Genomic DNA, 11033 nt, shown 5'->3' with positions numbered 1-11033 from the left:
CAGTAACTATTACATTTTTGTCTTTGTCTCCCCAGAAACTAACACAGTGCCTGGCAATTAGTAGATACCTAATACTTGAAGGAAAGAAGGGAGGGAGAGAGGCAGGGAAAGGAGGAAAGAGGAAAGGAAGGGAGGAAGGAAAAAAGGAAGGAATGAAGGAAGGGAGGCAGGGAAGAAGAAAGGAAGGAAAGAAGGAAAAGAGAGAAGAAGGGAGGAAGGGAGAAAAGGAAGGCAGGAGAGAGGGAGGAAGAAAAAGATGGAGGGAGGGAGGAAGGAAGAAAAAGAAGGGAGGAAGGAAGGAAGAAAGGAAGAGAGGAAGGAAAGGAATTTAAAGGCATAGAAGACTATGGCTTAAATCTCCAGGGTACAGTACAGATTCAAAGAAAATGCTGCTCTTATAGGAGAACAAGGTTAGAGAGATCACACTGCTTTCTAGAAGTTAATTAAAGAATAGAGCCTAAAGATTAACATTTCGCAGAGTTACATGAAGTAGCAGGGAAATTTTTACTAAATCCTGCAAAGCTATTGTGAGGGAGGGATAATGAAAAAGACTTTACAAATATGACTAATAACCCTACTTGGCCTAACAGTATATGTCATTTTTTCTCAAGGGAAATTTGACTACAAATATAAGCTATAATGGAAACAAATCAGTAATATAGAAGAGAAAAGAAAAGGATTACCCATGATACACAAGAATCCTGTCTTTGATAAAATGAAGTATTTTCTCAAAATATTCCAGGTATCTCATGTTAATCACTTGACCCCTGTAAGATTCAAATAAAACGTGCTAGTTATTTAATGAGAAATATTTAGAAAAACAACAGGGTTCAAAGTGGGCACAGATGAAAATGCCATTTAAGAGCTCTAATGAGAACCAACTTAAATAAGTTTGTGGAAACGGACTTGTCTACCATTAAACAAATGGGACAACCAAGACAGTATGCAAGGTTCTCAGCAGATCTCATGGCTTATCAAAAGCCTGCCTAAACATGAAAACATAAGGTGAGCCAGAGTTTGAGGACACAGGAGAGTCAAAAGGACCACTTTCTTGAGATAATATTCCCACATCAAACCTCTTGGTCTTCTGCTTTCAAGGTATCAGATGCCTTAACAGGCACAAAATTAAATTCACTTAAGTATCGATTCCTTTTTGCCTTCAAGCATATTTAGTTTTTAAACCATAAAAATTCTCTATAAAGGTCACAAATTATTTCATAAAAGAAGAACATCAGAGATCATGAGGGCACAAGTAATTTATCTCCTGAGAATGGAAAATACTCAAGCATAAAAAATAAAATTTTATTAAATATAAACAAAAACAAATGTCAAGTAGTTCTGTAAATTAACAGTCTCATTTCTGGAAGTAGAAAACATTTAAGATGTGAAATAATGATATATTAATTTTTACCAAAAATTTAGGAAATAGGACCTTGCCAAGAATTGGGGCCTGTTTTCTATATGCTGAACAAAAAAAGTTCATATCGTAAAGGATAAGTGTTATAGAGTACCTTCTGGAGTAGAGTTAGGGTGTAAATTTCCATACTTAAAAGGAAATGCGTAGTGCATCACACATGATCTACCATAATCTATTCCTAGGGTAAAACTCCTTTTAAAATAGAAGAACATGCAAAAATTTCATACCTGATTAGATTGATGTGGTTATTAAAGCCCCTACTAAGACTTCGAGCTGGCATTTGATCTAACCATAATACAGGCTGGTCTGGATCAGCAATCCTACAAAACAGAGCCTATTAAAATCAAAAAATTTGTAAGGACTAGAAATGATCAAAAGTTTTTTTTAAAGATATGCAAAGTGTTCAAGATACAATGAATTAAAAAGAAAAGCTGGAAGTTCACTTGTATCTCAGAAAACGGATCTTGAACTTGGGGTACTACAACAGAAATTTCACAAATGGGTCACTATTGTCATAAAAATGAATCTCAGAGGAATTCTGCCTAACTTTCTACAGCTGGTTTAATCAGGCATATTTTGAACAGTAGGAACCTATAAACTGAAGTTCACTCCCAAGTACTCCTGCAACATGAGACGTGTTCTTTTTTCAAAGGGGGATTCTGATGCAACTCAATAAAAAACTGCATTTGCAAATATTTGCAAAGACATGGAGAGAATTACTTTAAGACAGCGGCAGCAGCAATGTTTGATATATTTTAGCGGGGAGTGGGGGTAGTGACTCAGAACCTATATTAACACAGGGTTTGTGATAATTCTGGAGAGCAGGGAGACCAGGCCTGAAGTAGTGTGTACTAAGCCAAACGATATTCAATGCCTTGTTTTCATCAATTCTTTAGTTCATGGCAACTGGCATCATTTCAAAATGAGAATTAGAGCTCTGCCCTGGATCATTACCTTCACCATTTTACTGCAATATCAAACATATCTCTCCACTGCATCAGTCGAGTTTTTCCATTCATTCGCACTTTAGAGTTGGCCCATGTCCTTTGCACAGCTTGCATGACTTCTAAAGCAGCCAAACCCATTGCTAAAGGGCAAAGAATTTTCAAGAAGATAAGTATTGTTAGTTCAAGTGGGAAAGAACTAATTTTCAGACTTACTATAATTTTTTCCCACTAAGAAAAGAGTTTCTAAGATATTTTTAAGAAGAAGAAAAAGACTCAAGAACATCTCATTATGCTAACCCTACTGAAATCCATAAATGGAAATCAGAGCTTTGTCCAAAGTGACCTCCTCCCTTCTATGCTTGTTACTTAAGCTTCAAGAGTGCCAGATTTTTCTTCCTTTCAATAGTGGCCTCAGCACAGTCGCCTGTGGAGTATTAATTATTTAGATCTATAATCCAAACTAACGGTACTAGCTAATAGACAAAATGTACAAGTATTGGAGTATTCTTACCCCCAACTTCCCTGACAATTCCCATTCCCAATCTAGTGGTGATATCTGTACAAAGTTCTGATCAAATGCAAATATGATAATCTACTTTTAGTACAAGTTCTCTGGTATAGGAATTCAATAAAGCTTAGCACTAGCTCCTCCACATGCACAAGATGGTATTACATTTCATGCATAAATTACTCATAATCTGGACTACTAAACTATAAAACTGTTATTTAAAAAATAATGCTCCATTCCTCTCGCAATCCTGTAAAGAGTTGGAACAAAATTAAAAACGCCAACCCCAACAAAAGCAGGTAGAAATCATTTCCATTTTCAGATCCAATTTCCAACATACCTCTATGTATTCTCTTATTTGGCAGGAAACCAGGTGTTTCATATTGCATTAGAGACCCCAAATGATCTGCTACACAAATCAGCTCCTGTACATTAGGCGTGTAGCTCTCAGTATTCTGAGGCAACACATCTCTGGAAGAAACATTACACACACACGATAAGGCATAATACTTTTACAACAGCCATTTGGAAATCTGATTCTACCCAAGGAGCAATCACTTCCTCCTCTGGGAAAATTACTAAGTCGGGCCTACAGCTGAGCCTATGCTGAGGAAATGTACAACAACACAATCTCTACTTTGATCTCTCCGCACTTAGCCATATTCAATTAAAAATGAATCAATTAAAGAGGGAAGTTAGAGAGTCACAGATGTACGTAGCAGGAAGGGACATCAGAGGCCATATTTGTATGCGTCTTTTTTTTTTTAAATGAATGGTATCCTAAAAGTCTTAGTATAGTTTTAAGTTTTTAAAAGCTTTAAAACTGTACTGAGACTTTCGGTACTGCACACGTGTGCGTGCACACAAACACACACACACACACACACACACACACACACACACACACACACACATACTCTCTCTCACTCACTCTCTCTGTACCAAGTGCTGAGGAGAAAAAGACAAAATAAAACAATCTCTGACCACAATAGAACCTACTTGTGACCCTGAAGGTGGATACATACACTTTCACCAATAGGTTTGATAAACCAATCATAAAACAAAACTATGATCTCATGTCACCTGTTTTAGCTATTGTTCCTATTGGTAGGAGAGATGGCGGAGGACAGCATACATCCTTTCTCTGAGGGAACTAGTCGTGAATTGATAACACTTTAAAAAACTTGTTCTGAAGGAATTCAAGTCTCTAAGGGTCCCACGCTTCCACAAAAGAGTACGTGTAGTTTGGATTTCGGTTTGGGGCTATAGCAAATGGCATATAGCACATAAACAAGAGGGAGAAAAGCTATCCTTAAGCAAGTTTCAACTCGCTGTGCTAAAAATATTTTCAGTACTATTAACCTCAAGCAAAGTTAACTTGAAGGAACATGTAGTGAAAGTGTTGTTGCGCATGTACAGGGCAGTGAACTGGGGGCCCAAAGAGAGAACTTCAGTTTGATCACTTCCTTGATAGGGGGCTGTACACCTGGTTGCTCTTCATAATCCTCTATGAGAAAGGGCAAATTTTTAGCCCAGTGATCTTTGAAGCTTCCAGGCAAATCCACATCAATATTATACTCTGTAAGTGGAGTATCGAGGTGTGCGTGAAGGTATCGAGAGTACTCTGTAGAAAATGAGAAATGTTTGACCCACTCAAACACAGTGCCAACAGCGTTTTTCCCCATGGCTAAGTGCCGTATGATCGTCGTGTCTGTCAACTGTTATTTAATCTATTCAGGAATTTAAAATGAGCATTCTAAATTTAGTAAATCACTGTGACTAAATGATAATAAAGCATGAAACAACACTGACTTCAGGTGCTAAGCTAAAAAGGGTCAAATGAATCTAGGCCATTTTAGATTAAATTCACCTAACCTTCCATGCATAATAGTAAAGATCTGATTTTCTCAATCCTAAAGCCAAAAAGGTTTTGGATGACTGCACCTGATTATCCTGAGGAAAATGACATCATGGAACCAGAGTTTAGAGTTTTATCATCATCACCATCATCACAATAGCTACCATTTCCATAGAGCTTTGAAGTCTCCAAAGCTCTTGACCTATATAATCTCACTTGGTCTGCACAACAATCCTGTGGGGTAGAGGCTACTATTATCCCTATACTGCAAATAAGGAAATGGAGGTTATTAAATAATTTGTCCAGAATCAGAAGGCTAATAAGCATCTGAGGCAGGATATGAACTCAGGTTCACTTGACTGAAAGCCGAGTGTGCTACTGTACCACCCAACTGCCTCATATGAAAGGTTATAGACTAAAAATGCCAACTCAACCCTTAGGCCAGACAATATGGAAACTAACTTAGAACAGAGGAATAAAAATGAGGTGAAACAATGGAAGACATGATTTCAACTCTATGGGGAGTACTACTGTGCTTTAAGAAATGATGAGCTCAATGACTTTTAGAAAAACATGGAAAGACTTGCACCAAATAATGAAGAGCAAAATGAGCAGAACCAAGAACACACTGTATACAGTAACAGCAACACTGTTTGAAGAACAGCTTTGAGCGAATACGTTATTTTGTCTATTATAAATACCCAAATTAACTATAAAGGACATATGAAGAAAAATGCTATCTGCATCTAGAGAAAAATGATAAAGAGAAGTACGCGTAGAATAATTCTACCTATATATACCTCTTTGTATCTAACAGGAGCCATCTCTAAGGTAGGGGGGAGGAAAGGAGAAAAAAAGAAAAAATTTACACGACAGTTTTGTTGTATATTGAAAGGAATAGCAAGTTCTGCATAGTAGATTTGCAGTTTCAAGTACAATTGCCTTTTTCATTGTACTATGTTATGGAAAATGCTTGTCTTATTCCACAAATTAAAAAGAAAATTAAAAATTGGAGAGAGTTCATTGAATTTTGCTTTCTTCTTTCATGCAAAATATTCAATACTTATTCTCTTAAAGCCACAAGATGCTTTCTGTGAGGAAGACCAATAATTCACTAAAGACTGACCTAAGGGACCTTCACATGCAAAGGATTTCTTTTCTTACCTATATCTAAGCTATTTTGAGAAGATGATACAGTTCTCAAGTGAAATGAAGATAAAAGAGGACTGTTACAGTTTTTTCCCAAATATGTTCCTTAAGGATAGGACTTGTTTCATTTCTGTCTTTATATTCCCAGTGCCTTGCACTCAGTGTATGATAAATGACTGCTGAATTGAATTACTATAGCTCCAAAGGGGTAAGAGATGGGAGGTGGGTATGGTTTTGGTCATTTCGGCCTTACCTCGGAGGTATTTCACTTTCAGATACTCTGGACTAGCCTTTTGGCCTGGGAGAGGGTCATTTAGCATGACTTCAGTTTGTGCTTTTATTCCTTCATAGAAGTGCCCCATTGCCACATGACTGAGTCCTTTCATATACTGGCACACTTCGTTGTATGGCTCGAGTTGTAGGCACCGCTGGGGAATTACAAAAGAAAATGCAGTCATATAATCTGTCTGGGTTAAAACAACATTGAAACTCTTTATTCAGAAGATACCTTTAACTTAGTTACCAAATTTCCATTCCAGGTTAAACCATATCAAATGTTTTGTAAATTAGCCTCTGTAGCACATATCACAGGATTTTAGGATTGTAGATTTAGAGCTGGAAGGGACCTTAGAGGCTGTGTGATCCAACCTCTTCATTTTATAGATGAGGAGACTGAGGTCCAGAGAGGTTAAATAACTTGCCTCCAACCACACAGGTAGTAAGTGACAGAGGTGAGATTCAAATCCTGACCCTGACTCCATATCCAACATTCTTTTCTAACAACGTGGTGCCCACTACACTCATTTTACTGGAAGCATATAAAAAACAACCACCCTACATTCTAAGAATTCCATCCGTTGCTCACCTTGAAATTCTTTAGGGCTTCCTGTAAGCTGCCATGGTGATAAAGCATCATCCCTCGGAGCTGTAAGGTCTGTACATGATTCTGATTGAGCAGCAGGGCCCTTTGAAAGCTCTCAGTGGCTGCTTCAAAGTTGCCCAGTTCTCTAGGTGTGTCACACAATAGTTAAGAACAGGGTATAGATATAATTAGTTGACATGAAAAATCTGCTTTTAGTTGAATTCTAATCAAATTTATAATGTGCTTATTATTATTAGTTCTGATGCCTATATTCTAGCCCAGGCTACACCACTGAAAACCTGTATGAATTCTGGCACATCATGTTCTTACACCTTCCACCAAACCTTACCCAAATGTTATAATAACAAAAAAATGTCGGTGAAGCAGATTGAACTCTAGAAATAAATTTCATCCTACAAATAATGTGAGTAATGTAATCACCTTGACTCATAAAGTGATTCTGCTCCCAGAAAACAAATTGGCATCTAAATTAGGGATTCTTAATCTTTTTTGTGCCATGGACTCCTTTGACAATCTGGAGGAACTTGTGGATCCTTTCTCAGAACAAGGTTTTTAAATGTATAAAATAAACCTCGTCGGATTTCAAGGAAAACCAATTATAGCAGAATACAAATGAAACTACCTACCTACAGATAGTTTCATATATACATATATATATATATATATACACACATACATATACATATATAAAATTTCATATGTATATGTGTATATATAAGTATACATGCCAAATATATTGAAATAGTTACCAAAATATTAAAAAACATGCAAATTCACATATCCTAGGCTAAGAACCCCTGATATAAGTGGTTACTGACCCAGAAAAGACAATATTTTCCTTTTTAAAAAACATTATTTGTAAAATTATGGAATTTTCAGATTACTACTGGTAGGGAGTGCTGGAATTACTGAGCCTATTTTACAGTCTAGGAACCCAAAGGTCAGAGATATAAAGTGACCAAAGTGGAAAGGTTAGAAAGTAGTTTGAGCTTGGGCGTTCTCGCTGCAAATCCGGTATTCACTAATATATCCATGCCGCCTCTCATTCCACGTACAGTATGTAAAGAGGGGATGAGATGATGGAAAAAAATCACTTATACTTACTATGTCCACTTCCTCGTCTCACATTCATTTCTCAATCCCCTGCAATTTGGCTTCAGCTCCACTACTCAATTAAAACTGCTCTCTACAACATTTTCTCTTAACTGCTAAATCTAATGGCCTTTTCTCAATTATTTATTGTCTTACTTGACCTCTCTGAAGCTTCCAATGCTGCTGACCATTCTCTCTTCCTTTGGCTTTCATGACATTTCTCTCTCTTAGTTTTCCTTTTACCTGTCTGATATACTTTCAGTGTCCTGGGCTGGAGCCTAACTTTCCAACTCACTAAAAGTAGGTATCACTCGAGGCTCGGTCCTCGGACCTCTTCTCTCTATATAATCTCTCCTTCTATGATCTCAACTCTCATAGCCTCAATTATCATCTCTCAGATTTATCTAACCCTAATTTCTCTTGAACTCCTGTCTCATATTCCCAACTACTTTACTCAACATTTAATTCAATAGTTTAATAAGCATTTAAGCAGCAACTACTATGTCTCAGGCACTGTGCTAAGTGCCAAGGAGACAAAGACCGAACAAAACAGTCACTGGCCTCAAGCAACTTACACTCTACTGAAGAAGACAACACATAAAAGTCCAGCTTCAAAGTGGACAGAAAGGTCCAGAGGTCCTTAAGGTACATCCATAGGCCAGATAACAATGCCTGTGGGTCTGGTGTGGCTCAGAGGGAGCTAGATCTCAGGCAGAGCTAGTATATGGAAGGAGTGTGAGAGAGAGGTCCAGGATTAAGGGGAGTTTTGCTCATTATGGAAAAGGAATTTTAGAGAGCACAGTGGAGGGAATGCACGGTGTCAGAGTAGGAATTGGGCAAGGTAGGGTTGAAGACGATGGGGATGAAGGACTCCGAATCACAAAATGGACATGGTTTCTTCCTTTATGTACAAACACAGAGGTAACAGCTTAAGAATTTCCAAGGGTTAGTAAAAATGATGCTGAATTGGGGCACTGGGGTACAATCGTTCCTGTTCCTCCTCTATGGTAGCTGTCAGAGGTGTGGGGTAGTGGTTCCCAAGCGGGCAAAGGGTAATGGTCAACCAGGCCATGGATCTGGGGTCTTCCTTGACCTATGGTTCTTCCTGCTCCCATTTAAGAGGAAGCATAGGAAATGGTGTTATTCCTGCTGGCAGAGAGTGCTAAGTGCTATGCAGTTATGATGACCAAGTGTGGCTCCCCAAAAGAGGTATGATATAATACCTTCTCCAACCTTTTTTTTTTTTTGCACAAGTGGGAGATTATGGGTGTGGGATACCACATATAATGACAAGCTTTTTTAATCTGTTGCTTAGTGTTATGGAAATTTTTTCTTTTTTTTCTTCATACTTTATTTTAAGGAATAACTCTCTAGGAAGGATGGAAAGGAAGGACATGGTAGAAATGTAGGTGATGCAAAATGAAATATATCAATGAAAATGCTTTTTTTTTTAAATAAATAAGAGGAGGCCCATGAGCACAGAGCATGAGGTAAGGCTGATTACCCAGCAAAGGAGACTGAAGAGGAGCAGCCCAGCAGATAGGAGAAAGACCAGGAGAGAGCAATGTCAAACAGAGGAAAGCAAGTTATCTAGCAGAAGATGCTAGTCAATAGTGGCAAATGCTGCAGAGGGGTTAAGAAGGCTAAGGATTGGGGTGGAGAGGTGTGGGGGAAACTGTATCTGATTAAGCAGCTAATAGAATTTTGGTAACCTTGGAGAAAACAGTTTCAGTTGAGTTATATTGTCAGTAAAATGGTAGGCTGCCTTTATCTTAGGCATTTCACTATTCTATACAAAACTGCTTAGGTTTTGGTTTAGTTTTTTTTTTTTAAAGATTTTACTAAAGTCTAATAAACGGGGGAATCTGTCATGCTAATTCATGAAACAGATTTAGTTTAATAAAAAAAAGTGGCTATATGAAAAAAAGATTAAATTGTATTACAATCCTTTAACACATTCACATACCCATGTAATTCAGAATAACCAATCTAATTTTTTATATAACCAATTTTTTTTATTTAACTAAATCTGTTTCATGCATTAGCACGGCAGATTTCCCCCCATTTATTAGCAATCTAAAAAAACAAAAGAACGAGCTGCTTTGGACAGAACAATGAAATACCATAGAGAAGGGCAGTCTACTATTTTAATATTACTACTGCAGGAGAATTTAGGATGAAAGAAACTTTGCTACTTCTTTAAGTCTAATTTTAAATTTACAAGGTCACACATTCTTTCTGCATATTTTTCTTTGTTCTAGGAATTTTTGCTATCGTAGCCTTTTGTAATAATGTCTTCTTTTTGCTTGCTCTTTGCCCTCCACCTCTCCCTTTTTTTTTAAAATTCTCCTTTTTCTCTTGTTTCTTGACTTCTCCTAATTCCAGGATCTGGTTTACGTGCATTTTCTATAGCATGGTTAGAAAACTCATCTAAAAATTCTTCCTTAAACAGTTTATATTTGGCAACATCAAGCATGCATTTACAGTAGTCTTTTGGCACTGAACAGACTCCACAGTAAAGTGTCTAAAATTCGTTTTTTGCAACTAATTTTGCTTTTTAGGTTCCCTTTGCAGGCAGGGGCACTAGACTCAGGAAAGTTTTGGGCCTTCTCATACATGGGAGAAAATGGTATTTTTTCCTCACCAACCATGGCTTCTTACCCCAGTCTAATGTTAAAAGCTTCTTTAAAATGTTCCTATCATTTTGGATGGCATTCACATCAGCCCCAATGACGTTCACTCACCTGTAGGCTTGACCAAGACTTTTATACGCATCAATAAAACCAGCTTTCTGTTTCAAGGCTTCTTTGAAAGACTCAATAGCTTCCTAGAAAAAACATTTTTTTAAAAAATTTTGTGTAATTCTATTTTGTGTTTCACTGACATATGAAGACTTTAAAAATATAAAGATACATATATGTCATGCATGACTTTTTGCAGTTCCTTTAGAATAGACTACCCAAGAAGGTGGGAGGAGGGGCTGCAACAAGTCAACCAGAAAGGACACTCAATACTACATGAATCAAAAGGAAGTAGTTTTCCCACTAACTCAACGGAAAGAATAAAAATTTTTTTAAATTTGTTACTCTACTCTGAAAAGTGGGAAAAATACTGCCACCTACTACTTAATTCACTGAGTTCATAGATCACAGAATTTAAAATTCTGTGATGAATAATGA

General features: G+C 37.3%; 1 protein-coding gene across 1 annotated transcript; it reads right to left on the bottom strand.

Annotated features, from left to right (window-relative positions):
- Nucleotides 1-264: 264 nt before the first annotated feature.
- Nucleotides 265-10681, bottom strand: LOC114054130 (tetratricopeptide repeat protein 13-like; the record flags this gene model as incomplete). The annotated part of the gene is given in 8 exon segments (XM_027877275.1): nt 265-767; nt 1645-1737; nt 2372-2504; nt 3213-3343; nt 4322-4496; nt 6133-6307; nt 6745-6886; nt 10599-10681. Coding segments are annotated over 8 exon segments (1020 nt in total), but the record flags the coding sequence as incomplete, so codon positions are not given.
- Between the last annotated feature and the right edge of the window lie 352 nt (nt 10682-11033).

This window comes from Vombatus ursinus, unplaced genomic scaffold, assembly GCF_900497805.2.
Source record: "Vombatus ursinus unplaced genomic scaffold, bare-nosed wombat genome assembly UNPS02004253.1, whole genome shotgun sequence".
In the NCBI taxonomy this organism is placed as follows: domain Eukaryota; kingdom Metazoa; phylum Chordata; class Mammalia; order Diprotodontia; family Vombatidae; genus Vombatus; species Vombatus ursinus.
This window is presented reverse-complemented; position numbering and strand designations above follow the sequence as displayed.